The sequence below is a fragment of the Euprymna scolopes genome, chromosome 11 (assembly GCF_053919585.1).
Source record: "Euprymna scolopes isolate OS-2025 chromosome 11, ASM5391958v1, whole genome shotgun sequence".
NCBI lineage: Eukaryota > Metazoa > Mollusca > Cephalopoda > Sepiida > Sepiolidae > Euprymna > Euprymna scolopes.
The window spans coordinates 39,341,735-39,366,173 of record NC_136492.1 but is presented as its reverse complement, the minus strand read 5'-3'; the positions used below and the strand labels follow the sequence as shown (position 1 = coordinate 39,366,173).

Below are 24,439 nucleotides of genomic sequence, written 5' to 3'. Positions count from 1 at the left end.
ATTTCTCAATTTTGTGTGATAACCTGATTAAAATTTCATTAGATCTCATTTTTCACAAAGACTGATACTTAATCCTTATAAATATAAGCTTACTTTTTACAAAATCATTTTGAATGCAATGTTTTTATAATAAATCAAAGTTTATAAAGGAAAATAAAAGCAGATTTTAAGAATGCAGAAAAAGACAATTATAGATTTTTCCAGAGTAGATTTTTTATTTTGCTTATTTAAAGCTAATACATTTTTTTTTTTTTTTTTTTTTTTTAGGATTTAAAGAAAATTAAATTACAATAACAAGTATACATTCAAATCTGATCTGCTGAAAAAAATTGTAATATTTAAAAATTACAATGTAATTTTATTATTGGAATCTTTGTTTTAAAAAAATGAATAAAATTGTAATATGAAGTTTCTTTTATTTGATATTTTTGTAAAACAAAAAAAAACAATCATTGTCACAAAACCTGCAGATCAGAATTCAGTTTAAAATTATAATTTTAAATTGCAACATTTGTGATAATGAATTTTTTTATTTTTTTTACAGAAATATGAAATTAAGAGACTTTATATTACAATTTTATTCTTTGACATTCCCTCATGAATGAGTGCCTCAGGTGACAGGCAATATCACCCCCCTCCCTCTTCGAAAGGAGAATTAATAAAAGCTATAAAAGTTATATATTTGCTAGATGTTAAAACACATAACATACCTAAATATTATCAAAATATTTAGCTGAGTAAATATTTTTGATTGCAGAGAAAATGTTTTTAAAAAATCTTAAATTAAAATTAAGAAAATTAAATTACAATAACAAGTATGTATGCAAATCTGATCTGCTTGTTTAAAAAAGTTTTGCCATTTATTCATTTTTAACTTTGCTGATTGCTCTAGAAAATGTCAATGGGATTAATATGCATATATAATATATATATATATATATATATATATAAGTAGAATATTTAATAGAAATAAAATATTGGCATGAGGGTCTCCTCAGGAAAATCAGATCATACGGTATCACTGGTAGAATACTTAACATAATTAAATCCTTCTTAGATAAGAGAAAAATCCAGGTTGTCCTCGACGGTCGTACATCTAAACAATATGATATAAATGCAGGGGTGCCCCAGGGTTCTATCCTTGGACCTCTATTGTTCCTGATATTCATAAATGACCTCCCCCGACAAAATTGCCTCTGAGATGGGTATATATGCTGATGACACTACAGTCTATGGCAGGCACGACAGGAAGACGAATGAACACATTTCTAAAGAAATGGCAGAAATACTAGAGGAAAACCTCCAATCTGTAGTGGAATGGGGACAAAAGTGGTTGGTCGCGTTCAATGCTGCCAAGACTAAACTAGTTTCATTCAATAATTACAAGAAACCATCTCTACCACCCATAGCAATGGCCAACGACTCTTTATCTGAGAGTCCATCTTTCAAACTCCTTGGCCTAACGTTCACAGGAAACATGAGTTGGAACAATTACATTGAAGGCATTGCCAGGGCCGCTGCAAGAAAGGTGGGCTCTCTCTACCGTGCTAGAAAACTACTAACACCCGAAAGTATCCTGTACCTCTATAAGCCCACCATTCGCCCAAGTATGGAGTATTGCTGCCACATCTGGGATGGTGCATCTGCTACTAGTCTCTCGCTCCTTGACAAGGTTCAAAAGAGAGTCGCAAACCTGATAAGCCCTGAACTGTCATCTAAGCTTCAGCCTCTGTCCCATCGACGAAATGTTGCATCCCTCTGCCTTTTCTACAAGTATTTTAGTGGTGAATGCTCTGACGAACTGCAATCACTTGTGCCCCCACGACGTGAGCACCCTCGACAAACCCGACAGGCTGCTAAATCCCACCCCCACACTGTAGAGATCCCTAGATGTAAAAGATCTTTTTACTCCAATAGTTTCTTCCCCAGAACCGCTAGACTCTGGAATTCCATTCCAGGTCCCTGCTTCCCCAACAGTACTGACGTGCAGAAGTTCAAGTGTAACGTGAACCGACATCTTGCTGTCCAAATCCCTACATAGTACCCCAGTAGTTGTTGCCTCTGATAGTAGCCCTCTACACCAAAGTGGCAATTTGCCTTGTTTGGGGTGAAAATGTAATAAAAAAAAAAATAAAAAAAAAAATAAAAAATTAAAAAACTGAGTGATTGATAAGCAACAAACTGAAGAGTTGATTTCATATTTAATTATGATACAAACGTTTTTTGTTGTTGGAATTTATTTTTGTTTAATATTTAAATGTTTGCTAAACAAACAAAAAAAATATAGACATTGACATACAAGACTCATATATTAGCAATGCCCAGGAAAATCAAAGAACCGAAGAAACTTATGCTCCCTTATTTTCTTTTGAAACATCAAGTTTGTTGTAAAAAAAAAAAAAAGGATATTATTTCCTGCACTGGGCACTATGGTGAGCTTCTTGGCTCTGCTCCTCCTCTGTCATACTAGAAGAATTTCCTGTGTGTTGAGTTTGTTTCTCTTTGACATTTCATTCTTGCCTGATGAATTTTTAAACCCCCGTATATTCTTGCAGATTCTTCTGCATGAACATATCAAACTAGTTGTCTATAAGTACATATTGCTGGTCATTTCTGGTAATGCCATCTTATGTGGGATCTCATTCTTTCCCCCTCTCGGTGTAACAGAGCACGGTGGAAAGAATTAGCAGCAGTTGTAAGAAAAAAAGGACATATGCGTGCAAGCTGGTGTCTGAAGAAAGAAAAGGACAGCACGTGCTCATAGCAGAAACAAAGTGGACATCAAAGAAAATGGACGTGTAAAATGCAGGCGAGAAATGGGTGGATACAGCAGGCATGTAGTCAAAGATGGAAAGTGTATACTAGGCGAGTTGGAAGTAGCACTGAAAGCTGTTGACAAGACAGAAGTAAAAAGTAAAAAAATCTGATCATATGTTTTAGTCTGCATATCTTATTTAGTATTCTATTTTTAATATGGCAATTTGTATTCATCCCAAATAAAAAATTTTCCCAAATCCTTAATGTGCACAGCTTATGTGAAAGTATATTGACGAATACTTCCAGCTTTTTTGTTTGATGGCTCACTATTGTATGAGTACTATATACAAGTAATACTTTTCTTGTTTATAGGTAAGACCCTTTCGAAACCTGGTGTTCCTAACATTGTGTTGGTGGAAGGTGTCCGAATTCCTTTCTTAATGTCTGGAACTACCTATGCTAATCTCATGCCTCATGACTTGGCCAGAAATGCTTTACTGTAAGTAATCTAGTTTTCTTTTTTCTACTTTACATTTTTTTTTGTAGGAACTCTTTCTGATTTCTTTTCTGGTTTGTTTTTTATTAGGGTTGGCAATTAGGTGGGAGGTGAATGTGTTTGATTTGGTTAATGCCAACAAGGTGCTGGTTTTGCTGGACAGGTTACAAGAAGTTGAACCTCACATAGGCATGCACATTAATACAGCAAAGATTAAGGTTCTCTCCCCTTTGGTCTCTGAAGGTATTAAGATCATATGCTTTGAATGTTTGAGAAGATATAGTCATTCATATACCTTGAGTTCATAATTCTTCTATTTGGGCATTTTTTTCGTTTTTCCTATGTATTTAAGTAGTAATAAAGTAATAATCTAATGATATTTATACATAATTGAAAAAACGCTTAGTCATGTCACGTGATGTGACATCAGCACTCTTTAATGGCGATGTTTGTATACAAAACAATGTATATAATAAGATTCTTATAGGTAAAATGTGAGTATCATACAAATTAAAATATTGACTTACACATTATGAAAACGTTACCAGCGTTATTATTGGGTTAAAAATAGTAAAATACGAGAGTATAACGAAAAATGACAAGCAAAAATGATAAGTACAAAGAAACTTGCGCTTAAAAATATTTAGCGATGAGAGGAACGATCGCTATGTTTACAAACGTCCATTTTCTTTTTAGTATTAGTAACAATATGATCTCCTAATTTTGATGGAGGGGGTCAAAAGATGTGATGGTTTGAATTCTAAGAACAGATACTAAACTTAGCCAAAAGACCAAGTAACCGTATTATATAGCGTAATTTCCTACCGAAGATTATCTTCTATTAAAAAAAGATGCATATATATTTATCGTGGACTAAATTGAGACAAGATGTCATATACCAAAAATCATATCGCTAAACTGCTGATTCCAAATTCTGAAATAAAAACATTTAGAAAGCCATTCTTAGTATTGGGAGGGGATGTTTTTCTATATCTTCTCTATTTACACCTAACAATTTCTTAATTCTTAATATAAGGCAATTTAATAATTCTTAGTATAAGGGGATAGTATTTTACCATTATGGAATACGGACCGTGCTGAAATAAAAACATTATTTAGAAAGCCATTCTTAGTATTGGGAGGGGATGTTTTTTATATGTTCTTTACTTACACCTAACAATTCTTAATATAAGGCAATTTAATAATTCTTAATATAAAAAGGGTGATAGTATTTTACTATTATGGAATACGGACCGTGCTGAAATAAAACCATTATTATTTAGAAAGCCATTCTTAGAATTGGGAGGGGATGTTTTTCTATATCTTCTCTATTTACACCTAAGAATTTCTTAATTCTTAATATAAGGCAATTTAATAATGTTTAATATAAAATGGGGATAGTATTTTACTATTATAGAATAAAAACATTATTTAGAAAGCTATGTTTTTTTTTTTTTTATATCTTTTCTGTTTACAACTAACAATTTCTTAATTCTTAATATAAAAAGAGTGAGGTGGTGGATATTAAGTCAGTCCCGGAAATGGCAGAAACTGTTTACGAGTTAACATTACTGTATTTCATGTATACAGGGTGTCTCAAAAAAATGTACTCACACTTCGAATGACGAGAAATCCTTTATTTATGAACATACAGTGAAATGGAGTAGCTTTGAATACAGAAGATAAATGTGATTAAAGAATCATGTTCGAAATTTGTGGACCAACAAACTCCTGAAGCAAGTTAAGATATCTCTCACCAGTGACAGTTCTGTTAATAAAAAAATGGCCCTATGATGCCCAGTGCGGATATCCCACACCACACTGTTACTCCTGGCAAGTTTACATGGTGTTTAAGTGTTACATGAGGATTTATAAGACCCCAGTACGTGCAATTATGGCGATTAATTGTGCCATTTAATTTAAAGGTTGCCTCATTGCTCCACACAATTTTGTGTGGAAATCCTGCATCTTCTGTACATTTTGCCAGGTACCATTCACAGAATTCGACTCTCCGGTCAGGATCGTCTTCATTGAGAGCATGAATTAGTGTTGGAATGTAGCATTTCCAGTGCAGACGCTTCATGATGCGATGGACGCTATCTTTTGAGATGTGGGTTTCCCGAGCAATTTGTCGAAGTGATTTCTGTGGTGATCAAAAGAGTGTTTCGTGCACCTGCTCTTCTTTTCCAGGGCTTGTGGATGTCCAATGTCGTCCAGAACGTTTCTTGTTGACGTTCTGGACGGTTCCATCTACTTCAAATTTCTCTTTGATGCGAGCAATGGTCCGGCGCGTTGGTGGTGGTCTTGCGAATTCCCTTCTGAATCGTCTTTGCACTTCAATGGCGTTTTCTGTCTTCCAATAACATTTCAGGACAAACTTCCTCTCTTCCAAGCTAAGTTGATTTCTTGCCATGCTGTGGTTCACACCTCACACCTGCAACACAAAAAAGACAGCATTTTAGCAAGGGTTAAAGTGTGAGTACATTTTTTTGAGACGCCCTGTATTTGAAAGACTAGGGTGGGGATTATTAAGTCAGTCCCGGAAATGGCAGAAACTGTTTATGATTCATGTATAGTTTAAAGAGTTGGGTGAGGGATATGAAGTCAGTTCCGGATATGGCACAAACCGTTTAGGAGTAAACATTACTATGTTCCATGTATATTTTTAAGAGTGGAGTAAAGGTTATGAAATTGGTCCCGGAAATGGCAGAAGCCGTTTACGAGTTAACATTATTATATTTCATGTATATTTTTAACAGTGGGTGATGGATATACAGAAAGTACCTGAAATGGCAGAAAGCATTTACGAATAAACCTTATATTTCATGTATATTTTTTAACAGTGCGGAAGGCCAGAGGAAGTTGGCCGAAATGTTGTGAACCAATAAAAAGATCCAAAAACAACAACTAATAAAGATGAGACTAATAGTCCGAAATAAAAAATAAAAATTAACATATAATGCTCATCTAAAAAAAAATGAATTCCAATTAAGGAATAGTATATATATATATATATATATATATATATATATATATATATATATATACCAATCGGTACGGACCCAACTATGGAAGATCAGATAATAAATAAACATGGATTTATAAGATCAAAGAATCCAACCTTGATCGCCCTTCGGGGCCCGTGGCGCAGTTGATAGAGACGTTGAATCTCTACGGTTCCAGATGAACATTGTCTGAAGATAGCGGTTTCAATCCCACCCAAAGCGTGCCAGAGGTTAATTGGTCAAAAATGTGGTGAGACGACAACAACTATGGATGGCAGTGATGGCTGAGAATGCAGTTAGGAGATTCGAAGTTCCTATCCGTCGCGGTTACCACCTGACGAAGGCCAGAGGAAGTTGGCCGAAACGTTGTGAACCAATAAAAAGATCCAAAAACAACAACTAATAAAGATGAGACTAATAGTCCGAAATAAAAAATAAAAATTAATTAAATCCTTCTTAAGTAATAGAAAAATCAAAGTTGTCCTCGACGGTCGTACATCTAAACAATATGACATAAATGCGGGAGTACCTCAGGGGTCTATCCTTGGACCTCAGTTATATTCCTGATATTCATAAATGACCTTCCTGATAAAATTGTTTCGGAGATGGGTATATTTGCCGATGACACCACTCTCTATAACAGATATGAGGGGAAAACAAATGAACACATATCCAAGGAAATGGCAGAAACACTAGAGGATGACCTCCAATCTGTAGTGGAATGGGGACAAAAATGGATGGTCATATTCAATGCTGCTAAGACTAAGCTTGTTTCCTTCAATAACTACAAGAAACCTTCTCTACCACCAATAGCAATGGCCAAGAACACATTGCCTGAAAGTACTTCTTTTAAACTCCTCTGCCTAACGTTTACAGGGAATATGAACTGGAATAGATATATTGAGAGCATTGCCAAGTCTGCTGCAAGGAAGGTTGGCTCCCTCTACCGTGCTAGAAAACTACTTACGCCTCTATAAGGCCACCATTCGCCCATGTATGGAGTACTGTTGTAACATCTGGGCTGGTGCATCTGCTGCTTGTCTCTCGCTCCTGGACAGGGTTCAAAAGAGAGTTGCCAACCTGATAGGTCCTGAACTGTCATCTAGGCTTCAACCTCTGTCCCATCGACGAGATGTTGCATCCCTCTGCCTGTTCTACAAATACTTTAATGGTGAATGCTCTGACAAACTGCAAACACTTGTACCTCCCCGACGTGACAAACCCGACAAGCTACTAAGTCTCATCCCTTTACAGTAGAGATCCCTAGGTGCAAGAAAGCCTTTTACTCCAATAGTTTCTTCCCCAGAACTGCGGGTCTTTGGAACTCCCTTCCGGGATTCTGCTTTCCCAACTGCACTGATATGCAGGAGTTCAAGTGTAATGTTAACAAACATCTTTCTACTCATCTCCCTTCATAATGACACCGTTAATTAAGTCCTTGATAGTAGCCCCCTGCTTCAAAGTGGCACTGTGCCTTGTTTGGGGTGAAAATTGAATTAAAAAAAAAAAAAAAATGATTATCGAAATAAGTAACATATCCAAGAATTTTTAAAAATTATGCAATGTGAGTTACTTGATTGGTGTGTTTGTAATGAAATAAACAGCCAAGTCAATGCATCAAAGTTATTATTTTAGTAAGAGGGGTGCGATTATGTGGGTTAAATCATGAAATATGATTGTCAAAATTAGTAACATATCCAAGAATTATGAAAAATGATGAAATGTGTGTTATTTGATTGGTGTGTTTGTAATGAAATAAACAGCCAAGTCAGTGCATCAAATATATTATTTTAGCAAGAGGAGGGCGATTACGTGGGTTAAATCATGAAAAATGATGGTCGAAATTAGTAACATATCCAAAAATTATGAAAAATGATGAAATGTGAGTTATTTGATTGGTGTGTTCGTAATGAAGACACACCAGACAATGTATGAAAGTTATTATTTTAGTAAGAGTCGGAGGGGGCTATAATGGTTGTCGAAATTAGTAACATATTCAAGAATTATGAAAAGGATTAAATGTGAGTTATTATTATTAATAGTTTCTGCCATTTCCGTGTTTGTAATGAAATAACCAGTCCAGACAATGTTTCAAAGTTGTTTTTTTTTTTTTTAGTAAGAGGGAGGGCGATTATTTGGGTTAAAATAATTGTCATTAAAAATCATTAAAATGAATTATGAAAAATGATGAAATGTGAGTTACTTGATTGGTGTGTTTGTAATGAAATAACCAGCCCAGATAATGTCTCAATTTTAGTGATAAGGGTGGGACGATAACTCATGAAAAAGGATGGTCGGAATTAGTAACATATCCAAGAATTATGAAAAATGATGAAATGTTAGTTATTTGATTGCTGTGTTTGTAATGAAATAAACACCCTAGTCGATGTATCAAAGTTTTTATTTTAGTAAGAGGGGGGGGCGATAATGTAAGTTAAATCATGAAAAATGGTTGACAAAATTAGTAACATATCCAAGAATTATGAAAAATGATGAAATGTGAGTTATTTGGATGGTGTGTTTGTAATGAAATAACTAGCCAAGACAATGTCTCAAAGTTATTATTTTAGACAGGTGAGCTGTAATGTGGGTTAAATCATGAAAAATTATTATCGAAATAAGTAACATATCCAAGAATTATGAAAATAATGAAATGTGAGTTATTTTATTGGTGTGTTTGTCTAGGCTGTTTATTTTATTACAAACACACCAATAAAATAACTCACATTTCATTATTTTCATAATTCTTGGATATGTTACTAATTTCGACAATTATTTTCACGATTGAATCCACATTATCGCCCCCACTCTTATTAAAGAAATAACTTTGATACATTGTCTAGGCTGTTTATTTTATTACAATGTATCAAAGTTATTTCTTTAATAAGAGTGGGGGCGATAATGTGGATTCAATCGTGAAAATAATTGTCGAAATTAGTAACATATCCAAGAATTATGAAAAATGATGTAATGTGAAATGTATCAAAGTTATTATTTTAGCAAGCGGGGGAAGATAATATGGGTTGAATTATGAAAAGTAATTGTCGAAATTAGTAACATATCCAAGAATTATGAAAAATGATGTAATGTGAAATGTATCAAAGTTATTATTTTAGCAAGCGGGGGAAGATAATATGGGTTGAATTATGAAAAATAATTGTCGAAATTAGTAACATATCCAAGAATTATGGGATTCAACAAGGTACATCCACATATATACTAGCAGATTACCCGGAGTCACCCGGGATTGAATGAGATACATGCAAATGTATGCAAGCAGAATACACGGGCGCCTGGGATCCAATGAGATAGATGCAAATATATACTAGCAGAATACCTGGTGTTGCCTTGGATTGAATTAGATTGATTGAAATATATACTAACAGAATACCTTGTGTCGCCCAGGATTTAATGAGATCGATTGAGATATATACTAGCAGAACACCTGGCGTTACCTGGGATTGAATGAAGTAGGTGATAATATATATTAGCAAAATACCTGACGTCGCTTGGGATTGGATGAGATAGATGGCAATATATATTAGCAGAATACCCTGCATCCCACCGTATTGAATGAGATAGGTGCAAATAAATACTAACAGAATACCTGGCATCACCTAGGATTAAATGATATAGGTACAAATACAGATAATTTATTGGCAATATCCCCGGTGTCGCCCATGATTGAAGGAGATTAATGGAAATATATATTAGCAAAATTGCTGGCATTGCCCAGGATTGAATGAGATAGAGGCAAATATATATTAGCAGAATAATCAGCATCGCTCTTGATTAAATGAGGATAATAGAATATAAAGTTTGTACCGGAAATGGCTTAAACAATTTTCTATCTCAAAATTACTTTATTTGTGAAGTCGATTCCGGATGTGGCTTAAACAGTTTATTGTCTCAAAATTAGATTAATACATATATATTGTTGGTTTTCTATGAAAGTTTCCTAGGCCAGTTTCTGTAGGGGGTGATCTATATTTTTTAATTTTTTATGTAATCATGTGGGAATGATGTGATGGTTGTAGTAGTGGGTAGAAAGAAGCATGATTATGTTAATTTTAAATGTGCTCTTGAGTTTTCTTTTAGGGGTTGGATTGGAGAAAGTAATGTCCGTTTTGGGGTAAAATAAGTATGTGAAATTGTTTCATATATGTATATAAATTACCCATCTTAGTGTAGGTAAAATTATTTTAAATATGTGTTGTATATTCACCGTCCTTGCAAAGGTAAAATTATTTCATATACATGCTGTAAATTATCTACCCTGGTAAGATACAATTATTTCATACGTCTAATACCCGTCCTAGGTAGGTAAAATATTCTTTTGCTCGAAATAGCAAATGATACATAGACATTAAACATTCCTCTCTCCTAAGAATAAAAAATATATTAAAAATCGATTGCTTAGAAGTGTTTATATAGGCCGTAAATAATAATATCTAGGATTTAGGAAAGCGCGTCGCGTCTAGATTTATTTACATCGACTTTTACAAAATTATTGCTATTTTGGCTTTTCGCGTGTTGATTGGGCTTTTTCGTATAAAAAGCGAAACTAATTCAAAGCTAAGGGAGCGTTCTCGGCATCGCGCCGGTAAACGTCTGCGTGACTTCTATTTGACCTCAATAATTAGGTCAAATACAAGCAGCAGAGTTAACTTTTATTGCTGCCACCTGTCAATAGTTAATTAAATAAATTCAAACGTATTTCTCTGTGGCCCAGTGGTTAACGTCGTACGTCTTTTTTCACACTTTCATTTCCAACTTTGCCTCAAGGGTTCAGGTTCGATCCTCATACTCACCTACCAAAACTTTTTTTTTTTATTTTAGTTTAGTTTGATTTACCCAAAACCACACACACCTCAAAACACCCGGGCATTGTCTTGAAGCCCGACCCTTCGGATGACAAATATCGAAAAATTGGCTAAAAACATTGATTCCTTCATCCTCAACTGGGCACTTTTCTATAAGGAGGGTCACTTTTTTTGCCGATATTTTCGAAATTCATCCCCTCTTTTCGATTGACTAGCCATAATTTAAACCTTCGCCACTTCTGATTTGGCGATGGATGCAACGGCAAAGATGTCACTTTTTTTTTTTTCTCACATTCTTTTCCTCTTTCACGGTACAGGTTCGAGCCTGACTGCCCACTACCACTTTTTTTTTTTTTTTTTTTTGCACAACACACACCTCCACACCCGGGCAACGCTGGGTAACCAGGCTAGTCTATATATATATAAAAGGCAAAATGTGTGTTAGTGTGTGTGTGTGTGCATGTTTTTTGTATGTCCGGCAAAAGCTTTTTTCTGTGGGGCGCTCTGGGTGGTCACTCATTCTTAAAACTTTTTATATACTGTCTAAATTATAATATCTATGATTTACGAAGGGAGGTCACGTCTATCTTTATTTGACCGACTTTTACACACTATTTTCACAATATTTTTTGATCTACACACGTTTCTTTGGCTTTTCAGTTTAAAAGCGAAACTGAATACTCTTTGGCACTCGTCCAGAAAAGCAATGAGGTTTGATCAATGTGGGGGGGGGAAACTCCTTATATCAGACAATTGCTAACTCCCCTTTTTATGGGGAGCTGATTTTTCTCCCCAATCAAAAAACTACAGCATGGTCAAAGTTGGTGAAACAAAACCAAAAACACTGCCTCACAGCAAAAGTTAAGTGCGTGATTTAATTCCGTCTATAGTGTGATGTTTAACTTCATTAAATTCACGCACCTGTCTTTATTTAACTTTTTAATTGTTAAATTAAAACGGTTTTCATTCCTCTCCTGTTGTGTCAAGGTTTCGGGTTCGAGCCTACCTTTCTACCAAAATGTTTTTTCCCTTCTTTTACACCTCCAAACACACGGGCAATGCCGGGCACCCCCTAAAAATCAAATTTATTAAAAATTTGTGAACAATTTGTCAGCTTTTAGCAAAGAAATAGGTGAGCAAAAAATACTTAATACTTTTCCAAATGTCACATTTTCTGTTAGTGACGTCACTTGTTTTAAATTAAATTTATTTTTGTCTGTTTGTCGTAATTCTTGTAAAGTTTCACACTCCTCATTTACATAACTTTACATATTTAAAAATAGTTTACTGTTCAAAATCTGAGGCATAACATTTTCAAAAGCCAATAATTATGAACCACTAACTGTAAATATGGGTGTCAAACGCCCTCTTAAAAAAAAAAAAAAAAAAAAAAAAAATCCCTTAATCGTCTATCTAACTCTAGGTATGAGTGGCAAGCCTTCTACCTTCTTTAGCCCTAACAATAACGCTAAGTCTGAGTGGCAAGCTCCCCACCAAACAAAATTCCTTGATAAGCTCCATGTAGGCAAAAAAAAAAAAAAAAATCCTTCCTTAAAGAGAAGTGCACGATTTATCTCTCATAAAATATTGATCAACTGTCCTAAAACACTAAAATGGTCCTGAAATGGTGAATTATTTTACATTGAATTTATGTAAAACCAAGCCCCACTCTCAATTCTAAAATTGCTTTGGTTTTGTCAAGTCTATATTTCAATTTCAGTTTTTGTACATAAAATGCATTACAATTCAGCTTTGAGTTCTCTAACTTGTTTTCTTTTAATGAATACATGGCATTTTTAAGGAATTGCAGCATATTTATGTGCATTTACCACATATTATTTGAAAACCATTCATTTCTGGAGATTTTCAGTGGCATATTTTGATTCCTAGCACAAAAATACACTTATATGGTAAATTTCATGGCTTAATCTTGTTTTAACAAAGATATAACATTTTTACTAAAAAAGTAGTGTAAAAAATGTGACAAAACGCATATGGTTTGAAGAGGGAAAAATATCCAAAGGCACAAAAATAGTCATAACTTCCTTATTTTTAATTGCATTAAAAAATTTAAAAAGATTCTTTCTTTGCTCATTAAGCTCTTTATATGTTAGCAATATTAAAATATTTTAAACCATTTCAATTTTTTCATGTGTATTGCTAGTTTGATGAATCATTAGTATTATAGAAGTATCAAATGAATTGCACACATTAGAACAATTTGAACACAGTGAGGTTGAGGGAATGGTCAGTATTTACTAGTGGTGGGACGATTAATCAGAATTGTTAATCGTAAGAATCGCGTATTTTGGGGAATCGGAGTCGCATCGTTAAAAATACCTTAGATTTATGATTCTTTCATTACGATTCTCTTATATTTTTAAGTTGAACTGTTTGTTTGAAGTGAGATTAATGCTGTCAAAAATTTATGATAAAAACGTCATAGAACTTTTCATAACATTTAATGATGTACAAGAATTTTATTTTTTTATTTATTTTTTTTTTTTTTACACAGTGATCACCACTTATCAAGGCCCGGAAGCCACTCAGGGATAAAGGTTATTGCAAGTACATTACGTTAGTGTGGAGATTTGATGAAGTGTTTACTTAAGGGGGCGGTTCATTAGGAATTTGTTAACATTGGACTTGAAGGCATCCAAGTTGTAGTCCGGTGGCAAGCAGGCAGACGGAACAGAGTTCCACAGGCGTGCAGTTCTAAGAAAGAAGCTTTGTTCATGGAATCCGCGTTTTGATTTAGGCACAGATATAGAGTGGGGGAAATTTTTCACAGTGGATTCAGCTAGACGGGTGTTTTTCGTGAAAGATTGGCGAGGAGGGACCAGAGATTGGAGTTCAGACGAGCACCTGCCATGGAAATAACGATAAAACAAGGATAGGCTCGCAACGTCTCTTCTGTGGGAGAGAGGTTGCAGGGTAGAGAAAAGGGCATCCCCCACTAAGCCACAAAGTCTATTTTGTACTCTGTCAAGGCAGGATAGGCTGTTTTTAGCAGCTCCTGCCCAGATATGGCAGCAGTATTCCATCCTTGGACGTACTTGGCTTTTATATAGATAGAGAATTGCATCAGTAGTGAGATATCTTCTGGAGCGGTAGAAGGATCCCACCATCTTTCCAGCGACCTTGGCAACAGACTTGATGTACGTGTTCCATTTCAGATCAGAAGCTTGTCAAAACACGGGGCCTCACCCAGACGAGAGCCATCCATCACAATTGATGCTAGATGGGGATCAGAGCGTTGATGATGTAAAGATAGGAGTTTGGTTTTGGATGCATTAAAGGTAACCAGCCACATCTTCCCCGACTGAACCACGCGCTCGAGATAATAGGAGAGAGAATCAGAGAGAACTTTGTCATTAACAGCCTTTGATGTGTTGCCATAGATGGTCATGTCATCAGCATAGATGTCAACGAATGATTTAAGTATGTGTTTAGGGAGGTCATTGATGTAGATCAGGAAGAAAGTTGGGCCCAGGATTGACCCCTGAGGGACTCCAGCATTTATATTGCAGGCCTCCGATTTTTGTCCATCGACCACTACTCTTAATGAGCCTATCGGAGAGAAATGATTTAATGATTGAGAAAACATTTCCAGTTATACCGTAGCTGGAAATCTTGTGAAGTAGACCCTTATGCCATACCTTGTCGAAGGCCTTTGATATGTCAAGAGCAATTGCCCTAGAAAGGAAGCCTTTGTCGAGAGATTCACTAATCCTGTGGAATATAACCGTCAGCACATCTGCGGTAGATCTTGCAGAGCGGAAACCATATTGTGTGTCACTAAGAAGGTTATTCCTGCTGAGGTGGTTGACTATTTCTCTATTTAATATGGATTCCAGCAACTTACTCATAGCACACAAGAGGCTTATTGGTCTGTACTGAGAGGGAGATGACTTATCACCTGAATTCTTAAATACAGGGTAAACTGATGAGGTCTTCCAGGGAGTCGGAAAGCACTTCTCTTTAAGGCAGCGCTTAAAAAGTATGGGAGCAAATTCTGGTTGAAGCTTTTTTAACACTATAATTGGGATGCCATCAGGGCCAGTTGCTTTACTGGAATTTAGGTTCTTGATTAGCTTGGCGACCTCATGCATGGATATTTGTATGTTACCTAGCTTGTTCTGTGTTATAGGAGGAAATATGGGGAGTTGATGGCCTTCGTCGCATAGGGTAGAATTAGCTGCAAAGTTCTTTGCAAATAGTTTGACCTTGTCTGACGCTGACGAGATAACCTCTGGTCCATTGATAATGGTTGGGATAGAACGCACACTTCTGTTCAGGATCCTATTTGTTATTTGCCAAAACTGGTGGGAACCAAGCCGCTGATCAGCTACCTTGGATTTAACAGACTGGGCATATAGCTCTCTTGCATTTTTTATTACTCTTTTACAGTGGTTGCTGGCAGTCTTGAAAGCAGCTTTAGTCTCAGTGCATCTATTACGTTGGTAGCTATGGAAAAAGTGATTTCTGTGCGCGATAGCAGCAGCACATTCTGGGGAGAACCATAGCTGGCTGTTAGGTTTTTGTTGGAATTTTTTAGATGGTATGAATTGGTCTATGCCTACAATTAACCATTCGGTCGGATCTGATACTATAGAGGACACTTCCTTTTTAAACATGAAGTGCAGAGGTAAATCAGATATGAATGTATGGAAGCTATCCCAGTCAGCCATAGAGTATCAGTATACAGTATGGTGGAGGGGTACATCTGGGGGCTTCTTACATTTTGTTTTTATCTTAACTGATACGACGGAGTGGTCGGAGGATCCTAGAGGAGAATGAACGGAACATGAACATAGCTCAGGGGAAGTTGAGAGAAAAAGGTCTAAGAGGCTTGCGTATTGACCGGGTGTATCGGGCACACGGGTGGGTTCGCGAACAATCTGAGTGATGGCAAAATCATGACAAAATCTCCCCTCATCATCTGTCTTATTTGAATGGGTCAGCCATTCCATGTTATGGACGTTGAAGTCACCACAGATGTGGATGTTAGCCGAGGGATGTGAAGACAGTATGTGGTCTATTTACTCAGATATGCTCTTAAAGATAGTAACTCCGCTGTTGTGGGGCCTATAGAGGGCAAATATAAATGCAGTGGTGTTAGCAAGTGCAACTCTGAAGCACATATAGGGTAAATTAGGATCTTCTCTAGAGATATCCCTGCCACACGGGAAGCCATCCTTAATGTAGGCACATATTTCAGGCCCATGGCGATCTTGGGTGTCAGATTTAGCTGTTAAATTAGAGTATCCGTTAATTATGAACTCATCTAGGGAAGTGGTCGGCCCTATTCCAGTTTCACTTAGAAATAATATGTCCGGTTTCGTCTCCTGTAATTGGGTTTCAACCTCTGGAAGGTTGGAACATAGACCCCTGATGTTGAAGAAGGAGACCTGGTAGTAGGGGTCTACGTTGGAAGATGGGGTTCTAGGTTTAATCGAGTATTAACTACTTTAAAGGTAATCTTTATTTATCTTAATGAGTTTCAAAATTTCTTTGAATTTTTTTTCTTGCTTTAATTCTTTGAGTTAAAAAAATTTTTTTTTTTTTTACAATTAGCTTAACTTGCTTTTATATTTCACTATTTTATTTTTTAGTAATAAATGCTTCTCTACATTAAAAACTTACCTTGTGTCTAACTCTGCCCTCGTGGGTAGGCAAGTAAATAGGAAGTAATATGGCAGCTGAAAAAACGTTTTTCGACCACCATAAAAACATTACAATACATTTAAACCCTGAAGAATTTCCGCCATGCGCACTTGTTCTAAGTTAACTAGCCACTACTTGTGTTTCAAACTTAAGAAAAAAAAGCTTTAAAATAGTAAAAACAGTAAAGCTTTTTTGTTTTGGAGTGAGAGGGGTCAGACTTATCCCAAAGAACCAGCTATGTAAACACTTTGCAATATTTTTCAATAATTATTTTTTAAAAAATTCTTTACAATCAATTTTTATTTAAAATTAAGAAATTATTTTCGAAAATATTTTGTTTATATATGTTTACATTTTGTTTTTAATTAAAATTAAGAAATTAATTTTAAAAATATTATTTATATCCATCTTCATTTAAAAAGGTTTACTTTTCGTTAGCTTCACCAGTTGTTAACCTAAATTTTCCGAATGTCAGAACGAGGCTGATCTGCGGACATACTTATCTAAGCTTGACCGATGTTTGTTATTATTTTATCTGTGTGCGTGTGTTTTTATGGATATTTTTTTTTTTTTTTATGGATATTTTTTTTGCTGGAGTTTATGTAATTATTGACAGGAAAATTGGTGAAAGTCAAAATGGAATCCACGCTATTTTTAAATATTATTTTCAAGTTTAATTAAAGTTTTATGATACCCTTTCCTTATTATTGTTTTTGTATTCTTTTGTTATTTTTATTAATTTATTTATTTGTGCCGGATTTAACAAACAAAATCAAAGCAAAATAAAAAAAAAAAAATTTGGTGCTTATACATTTGTTACCGTTATTTATTTATTTATTTTTATTTTTTTTTCATGGTTAAAGTGCCTCACCCAATGTTTGAAGAGTTTCTAATTGTTATTTAAAGGAAAATTGGTGAAAGTCAAAATTAGCACTTGTGGCGATAAACAAAAATCTTTAGCGTGTACATACCTCTCATGGAATGTCTTAGATCAAAACACGGTGACATGTTATTTGGTGCTAGTGCACTTATTGATCCGCGTTATTTTTAAATAGTACTTTCAAGTTTAATTAAAGTTTTACAATACCTGTTTTTATTAAATTGTTAGGTGAAAGTATCCACGCTATTTTTTTAGTAGTATTTTCAAGTTTAATTAAAGTTTTATGATACCTGTTTTTATTAAATTGTTAGGTGAAAGTACAGAATAGTTACACAACACCCTCCCATCCTCATGTTAAGAATGGCTTTCTAAATAATGTCATTATTTCAGCACAGCTCAATAAGTGCATGAGTACCTTTTATTTTCTTGAATAAAATAAAAACTACTTGACGAGAACATTACTGTTTTTGTTTTAATAATTATTTTTTATTTAAAAATAAAAAATAAAAATTTAAATTGTTCAAAACCTGTTTTTTTCCCAAAGCTAAATGGGATTTTTTTTAATTACCATATTTTTCATGATCATGCTCTAAAAATGCTTAAAAATTATCTAATATTTTTTTCACTTTTCATGTTATAAGCCTCTCTATACATGGCCTCATCGACATGAGACTATTTCATTTCTCCTACTGATCCCGATATGTATTTCAGTCTTCTTTTAATACGAAACCAGTAGGCTTCAATATTGTTGGTGCAAACACCAGTAAGCGTCTCCACAAAATTTTGTGAATGGTTTATAGTCCAGTGAACATAATTAAACTTTAAAATATTATTTAAAACTAGCGCAGATTCCATTTTGACTTTCACCAATTTTCCTGTTAATAATTATATAAACTCCGGCAAAAAAAATATCCATTAAAAAACACACACGCACACACAGATAAAATCATCATAACAAAAATCATGCATAAATTTAAAGCAAAAAAAAAAAAAAAACTAAGTCACATACGCAAAAATTCTTTCCTTGTAAAAATAATAACTTTTCCCTCAGTTGAGCAACGTACAACATTGGAGCCAATGTGTATTTCGCTACGGTGGTAGCATTCGTGTACATCAGCCCTTTTTCTTTATATTTTTTAATATATAAAATAACTCCTGAAATTGATTGTTATTAATTTCATGGTGCATGTTTAATTCATGGTTGAAATATTTGTTTTGACTTTTATTTTCAACTAGTGGGGGTACTCGGCGTTGCCCGGGTGTTTCGAGGTGTGTGTGCTCTTAAATCAAAAAGAAACACGGGTAGAGGGGGTAAAAAAAAAGTTTAGGTAGAATCGAACCCGAAGCCCTGGGGCGAAGTTGGAAAATAAAATGTGAAAAAAACATAACACGTTAACCGCTCGGCCAGCAAGAATGCGTTACTGTGTCACCCCCTTCAGCCGGTTGGTTGAGACGATCGTCGACCTCAGAACTCTTCCACTCCAATTACGGCAGCCTGAAAACGACCCGACTCTGGCGGTTTGCAGCTCACTATTTTCGTCCTTCCAGTGACCACTGCCGGTGATAATTCTTAGCCGTTTTAATGTTGCTGGTATTGGTAGTGACAGAATTATCAGTTGGTCGTCTAAATTTATACTCCGGACCTGATGTTGTGTACCCGCTTACCGGCGAACATCGCCGATAAGAGAGCCATGGATTTTAGTGTGGTGAAAAAGGAAATAAAAACAATTCCACACACGAATAAACAATTAATCTGGGTTTATTCACAATAATAATGGTCTAATAATATTTCAGAGTTTGAAGGAAGTTGGCTGTAGCTATTTTAAAATGGTAGCTTGTGACTCGAGTTCAGATAAGTTTTTCGGCCATTGGAGATATGTGTTTTAAGTCAAAAGCCCTCTCTGCCCGACTTTAACACCATCTGAATTTGCCAAAATCGAATTCTCTCTTCTCCTTCTCTTCTCCCCCTCCTCTCTTCTCCTTCTCTTCTCTCCCTCCTCTCTTCTCCTTCTCTTCTCTCCCTCCTCTCTTCTCCTTCTGTTCTTTTCTCTGTGTTCGAGGAATATATACATATCCATCAATGCCCTTTAAACATCACGAGTTTGTATTTGTTTACAACAAGAAAACTTGCCTGTCATCAGTTTTCAAACCTTGTTTTCTAAAATAAGCAACCGCCTGTCATTTCATCTCGAATTCTGTGTTTCAAAATAAACAGCCAGCTCACTCCAAACTCTGACCGTTACAACAATAAGTATCTCTTGACATACTTTTTCCTTTGTCTGTTCTAACCAAAGAGTCATTTGATCGTCCTATTTTTTCGTTTTTTTGGCTCTTTCTCTATAACGGCATATCAACCCCATAACTTGGTTACATACCTCCCCCACTTAAAAGAAACAATATTGGACTCAATATTTTTTCTAACCCACTTCTTCTTTCTGGGCCTTAATACCATGGCTCTTTGTGGTTTTACAATTTATAATAGTTCATTAATTGGATTCGTTCTTAAAGAAAAGAAACTGTATCATTCATGCACATGCAAAAAGTTCTCTTTTAGAGTTTAGCGTTTTTCAAATCTGCTTTCAGTTCATACGATTGTCCATAAGCCTCATTAATTTTTTTTTTATATATATATATATATATATATATATATATACATATACACATTTCAATGCATGCAACTATTTAGTCAATAGTCCATTTTTCCTCGGATTTCATTCCATGGCTCTTTCTTGGTTATCCGGCTTCTTCACATATGTATTTCCAACGTTGGTAGGGTATTAGATGCGGGGTTCACTGGTAGTCTTGATTCTGTACCAGATTGATCAGGTCTGGTGTTTTTATCAGAAACCACGGTAGCGTCCCTCACTTCATGCTCATCCCTATTCATTTCAAACAACGAATGGACTTTTCCTTTTAAGCGCTCTAATTGAGGGTTACTCTCGTCCTTATCTATTTTATTAGCATCTTTTCCAGCCCTTAGGAGGTTATTGATGTAGCTAACTCTCCTTTTCCCATACACTAGAAAAGCTATTATCATTATCACGACCAAGATGATTATTGTAGGATTTAACCATTTACTTACTTTTTCCCATCGCCATTTTTCTGGTTCATTACCATCCTTCACTGCTCGTAACTCATCTAATAACTCGCTCATATCGATCTTTCCGTCCAGTTTCAAAAGAGGTGGAATTTCACGAGCTTCTATCTTCAGAAATTCCTTAGTGATAGGTGTCCATACCTTTGACCAATTTACACGCGGTATTCTAGTTAATGACAGAAAGTCATTTCTGAGTTCAAACTTCTCTTTAAATCTGTAGGACGGCAAGATCTCTAGAGTTGGGCCAAACGCTGCGCAACTCATAGGTAGATCTATAATGGTCATAGGTGGATGAATAAGTATTTCCCCTTGTTGCCGTCCCTTACAGACTTTCGACAACTTCCGTTCACTAGTTGAGGCAACTGCCCAAACACCATCAGATAGATGTATAGCTTGGGGGGTTAGTATATCAATCGACACCTCTGCTCCACAATATTTATCGATCCCCTCCTCATTACCTTAGAATAATTGAACTACGCATAACTTGTGTCCGTTAATTGCATAGATGGGACTTTCTACTGCACAAACTCTTAGTGCATTCATGCTACACGCTAGTGCTTCGCTAGGTGACAACACTATGAATTTGGTTCGGGCTGGGTTAAAAGCTATTCCTTCGGTTTCAACTTTGTACCTTGCTACTGCTCTCCTCTCAGTGACATTAGTAGGAAAGGGTATCGGTAAATTAATTACGTTAAATACTTCGAAGTCGCTATTTCTATCCAATAAAGGTAACTCAACCATTACGTAAATCTTATCATTTTGTAACATCGTAGCACAACTCAAGGTTTTATAATATTCCCATAGACTCTTCTTTGGATCTACTGGTAAGCGTAAAGTATGTGGCAAGTCTGCCTGAAGCATCCCAAGTATTGTTTTTAAGTCTTTGGGGGGTATGATGCTCGGTGACATGTGCGCTAATGAAAGTAAATCTAATTGTGTCCTAACATGTTCCATTGCCACTGTCAATAACTGAATTGATGAGTCGAGTTGGTTTGTCATCGTCATCAGTTCCAGTATTTGCTTAGTTACAACCTCTACCATACTTATTCTTCTAGCCATAAAAGTCAAACTTTCGTTTAGGCTGACGACTGTATGGGATAGCCAGTTTATTCTTTGTCTATGTTCTGTCAGTTCGTATCTAGTAACGTTCACTATTGATAAGCTTTCCTCTATGACGTGCTTTATCTTCTGTTGATTTTCCTCTAAACTGCTTATATGCCCTTCTAATACTTCTGTGTCACTTTCCGATACGGTCCCGAATAATACGTGTAGTGCTTTACCTACGAAAGGAAGTATAGATCTCTTTCTAACTCGTTTTTGGGTCCCATCTGCTGCTAGCAATCCAATATCCCTAAAATATCCTCCAATGTATCGGAGTCTTTGTTCCATCTTATCTAACCGTCCTCCTAGTGATACAAATAACGCTGTATTAGAATTTATCCCAAGTTTTGATTGATTTCTTTGCATCTGCAGCTTTAAGTGCGCTGCTACGTTAACTTCGTCTTCTAGTTCCATTTGAACCTTCCGATACGCTCTCAGATCAATGACGAACGTCAGGATCCACTTAGAATGAGTAATCGTTACCTCGCTGGTCTTCTTAAATACCGTACTGTGTGTGTGGCGTAACGCTACTGTCAATCCAATCATCACCGCCATCATCATTATTATTAGACGCCGCATCCTACAAATACACATAGTAACGTTCCTTTATTATTTGTTCCATTTTATTTTTAGTCACTCAATTCCAGTTCCATAAATAACTTAACGAAAGAATCAGTTTCATCCTCTTCATCTTCCTTATCCTCTTCATCGCTATTTGTAACTTTCCCCGTTTTAGAGATAACATTGATAGGTCGTCTTAAACTGCTTCGCAAAAGTCTAGGTCCCCTAACATCGCCTATTACCTCTGGGGGCTGTGTCGACGGAATCACATTGCTCTCTGATTCTTCAGCCCTATTCTCATTACCAGCCTCTCTATCTCTCAGTACCAATAGTGGAATATCATCTTCAGATTCCCAACCTTCCGAATCTGGAGGCGTAGTTGTTATCTCTGGTAGCGAGTCAGTATTCTCTACCTCAAATTCTAACTCTAACTCCTGTTCATCCGCTACCTCATCAGTCCACCTATCCGTATCTTCCCAATCTCCTTCCGGATCTATCAGGGTGGCTTTCCTTACAGGTCTATCTGTCTGTATATTAGGCATTTTCCACTCCCTAATATTGGCTTCACAGATGTCTGACGCATGAACCCGCTTCGTTCTATTCATCAGTTGATCCCATATTTTATATGTCACTGGTCCCGTTTGTTTTACTATCCTATAGTACGGTTTCCATCTAGGATCTAATTTTCCTTTTCTAACCTGTGCTCTGTAGTATACTGGGTCGCCAACGTCATATGTTTTCTTGACCCTTCCATCATTGACTCTTTTGTTACGTTTTTTTCTGTGCTGCCCTAATCCCTTACACTCGTCACACCGTACAAACTCTTTCGCCTTGCAACTTTGAATTAAGTGTTCTTCACTGCCGCACTTAAAACACTTAGGCCTCAGCATGCAGGCCCTCTTTGGATGTCCCGGGCGGCCACAGTTGAAACAGTGCACCCCGTCTCTGCACTGGTAACTATAGTGCCCCTCTTTTCCGCAATTGTAGCATTTTAATTTTAAAGCCCCATCTATGCTTTTCCGGACATTCTTATCTCTCCTAGGGGTCACCCGCCCTTTCGTTATTGGGGCAACCCTAACTAGTTTAAAGATTTCCTTGTTGGAATCTTCTTAGGGGACGTGAGTTTTAATTTGGGTCCGGGTGGATTCTTTCTATCCCTATTCCTACATTCATGTGCCCTGTGCCCTTCTTTCTGGCAAACAAAGCACACTAGACTCCTCTTAAAGTTGGGATGGGGTATGTGTCTCCCCCCTCCCCTTAAGTCCCAGTGTTCTGGATTCGAGGCTTCTTCTTCCCCACTCTGAAGCTCAGGGCACTTTGCTCGGATGTGTCCTCGTCGACCGCATCCATAGCAGACTTTCAACCAGGCTGTCTGGTTCTCCTCTAATTTTCCTAATCTCAGGAGAAGGGCTTCAGCTCTTCGAGCCTGTGCAAAGGCCTCCTCCAACGTGTTAGGCTGTGCCCTTGCCACGTTCTCACGCAACAGGGAATTGCTCAAAGCGTCCGTGAAGAACTCTGCCAGCTGGGCCTGGGTAGTCGGATCATTTCTCCGATCTTGATCTGGGTAAGCTACCTTAGCGAGAACGCTCATGCGTCCCTCTAGGTGAGCGATGGATTCGCCACCCCTCTGCCTCACACCTACCAGCGCTCGAGCTGCCTCCGTTCAGCTCGAGTGACTGCCGAAGTGCCACTGGATGTCATTTTCAAACATCTTCCAGTTGGTTTGGGATTTGTATTTATCCAAATACTCTCCAATCCATTCTGAAGCAGCATCCTCGGTATAGTCGTATGCTAGTGAAATCATATCGGCATCCGACAGGTTATAGATGCGCCCTTTCTTCTCTATTGCTTTGAGCCAGGGTCCCAACTCCACAGCCAAACCTGTGAACAGTGGGACTCTGGATCCCGTTACGTTAAGTTTTGGGGTTAGCCGTCCCCCTTCTTCAATCATACGCCCTAACTCCTCTACAGATCTACCGTTTTCATTGGTCATGGTAGTAATCCTAGCGGATTACGTATTAAATAACAATAGACAAAACAAAAAAAAATATA

The 24,439-nt window shown here is 36.4% G+C and overlaps 2 protein-coding genes across 3 annotated transcripts in view; one reads left to right on the top strand and one right to left on the bottom strand.

Moving 5' to 3' along the window:
- Positions 1-24,439, bottom strand: part of LOC145288128 (uncharacterized) — a 361,708-nt gene that overhangs the window by 120,068 nt on the left and 217,201 nt on the right. Inside the window, exons 26-27 of the mRNA XM_080136193.1 lie at positions 22,630-22,914; positions 20,711-20,866 (exon numbers count right to left, since the gene is read on the bottom strand). Of these exons, the coding sequence (XP_079992319.1) occupies positions 20,711-20,866; positions 22,630-22,914 (441 nt within the window). The remainder of the gene's footprint in view (positions 1-20,710; positions 20,867-22,629; positions 22,915-24,439) is intronic.
- The window catches only part of LOC145287839 (trifunctional enzyme subunit beta, mitochondrial-like), a 60,723-nt gene that overhangs the window by 14,954 nt on the left and 21,330 nt on the right, over positions 1-24,439 (top strand). For both annotated transcript variants that reach the window (XM_080135712.1, XM_080135713.1), the window contains one exon: positions 3,130-3,256. In XM_080135712.1, the coding sequence (XP_079991838.1) occupies positions 3,130-3,256 (127 nt within the window). The remainder of the gene's footprint in view (positions 1-3,129; positions 3,257-24,439) is intronic.